This window comes from Otolemur garnettii, unplaced genomic scaffold, assembly GCF_000181295.1.
Source record: "Otolemur garnettii isolate 467f Iridium unplaced genomic scaffold, OtoGar3 scaffold00011, whole genome shotgun sequence".
NCBI classification, from domain to species: domain Eukaryota; kingdom Metazoa; phylum Chordata; class Mammalia; order Primates; family Galagidae; genus Otolemur; species Otolemur garnettii.
Genome location: NW_003852406.1, coordinates 34079981 through 34081528, shown reverse-complemented (window position 1 = coordinate 34081528; position 1548 = coordinate 34079981). Strand labels below are relative to the sequence as shown.

Below are 1548 nucleotides of genomic sequence, written 5' to 3'. Positions count from 1 at the left end.
TCAATAAAAAAAAAAAAGTCAAAAAAAAATACTTTCTGTCTGTTGCTAATCTATAGAAATATAATTAGTTTTTGTATATTAATGTTGTTATCTTTGCCACCTTTCTAAGCTGTCTTTTTTTGTAGGTTGTTTTAAGTGGATGATTATATTTTCTGAATAATTCTATTTCTTTATATGCAGTCCTTATATTTTTTGTTTCTTTCCAAACCCTTTTCAGGGCTGCCTGTAGAGTTGTCAGTATGTCAGACATATGCGTTTAGATGTAGCATGTGCCTGAAAGACCATTGTTGTCACGCAGCTTCCCAAGTATACCCCAACACAGGTGCTGCTCCTTCCTCTGAGCCTTTGTGAATTTACTTGCCTATACTGCCAGTCAGTCATTCTGTGCTTGTGATATTTGTTATTTTAGCATATGTTGTGTCTTAGACATTTTTTGTCTTCATAGCACTAGTATGATGCTGTAGGCCTGTGGACACCAAGGTGGTTTTTTAATTGGAATGCTTTCTGGACACCTATATTTACGTGGAGGATATATTTATTTTGAGCTGATTTCATGCAGCTCAAAATGAATCATTTAAGATAACTCTATAAGAATAAATAAGATGGAGGAGAGCTCATAAACCTGTTAGACTGGCAGCAGGTCTCTGCTGTATGTGTGCTCTGCTCTCTCACCAGCATGTCACAGCATGCCCTCTCAGATGAATACCACAGCATTATCATAGCCAGGGTCTGGGCTTTCTGTGGCATTTTTATTACCTCTAACCAGTTTTCCAAAGCTATTTTCTTGTTACTTGATACTAGCACCAAACTTTGTTGAATACTTGAAGAACATTACAATAAGAGTAAAATAATTTAAAATGATAATAGTAATAATGAGTGTTCAGGTAATAGCACAGTAGTCTGTAAACTGGTATATGACACAAATCCTATCTATAAAAAGCATGGGACAGTGGGAATCAGCTACAAAATATAATTTATTTTGCTCTAAAGTTTGTGACTAAGTGGTAATATGGATAATTTTAATATTGAGAGATTTAAGTATTTCAAATTTTATTTATAAAGTGCGACTTATTTTTTATCACACCATTCAAAATGTGCATGCCATATCTTACTGATGAATAAAAATAACTTTGATACCAATTAATGTAGATACCAGTTAACATTTTCAAATGCCTCCAGACTAGTTTTTATTATTTTCTCTGCCCAGGTGCCATTAGGCTTCTCAGCTCCACCAGATGACCTCCCCCCAGTCCCCCACATGGCATACTGTTCTCTGGAGAACCTGTATCTTCTGATGGGAAGGGAACTGGAAGAACTAGAGGAAGTGCCTCCAGGAAACGTGCTGGGTATGGTGATGTTGTGTGTTATAGTTCTGAAATTACCTAACATAACCCTGAAAAATAGTGAAATTTTTTAAGGGAATGATTTTGATCTTCTTTAGTTTAGTTTTTTTTTTTTCCTGGTAACTTTAACTTAGTACATTCAAGTAACTAACATATGAGTCAGTTATTTGCTATGAATTATGGTAGTTCTGTTTTTTTTTTTTTT

General features: G+C 34.7%; 1 protein-coding gene across 1 annotated transcript in view; it reads left to right on the top strand.

The window, feature by feature from the left end:
• EFL1 (elongation factor like GTPase 1) overlaps positions 1 to 1548 on the top strand; it is a 138060-nt gene that overhangs the window by 55756 nt on the left and 80756 nt on the right. Inside the window, exon 15 of the mRNA XM_003784590.3 lies at positions 1208 to 1346. Coding sequence (XP_003784638.1) covers positions 1208 to 1346 — 139 coding nt within the window. The remainder of the gene's footprint in view (positions 1 to 1207; positions 1347 to 1548) is intronic.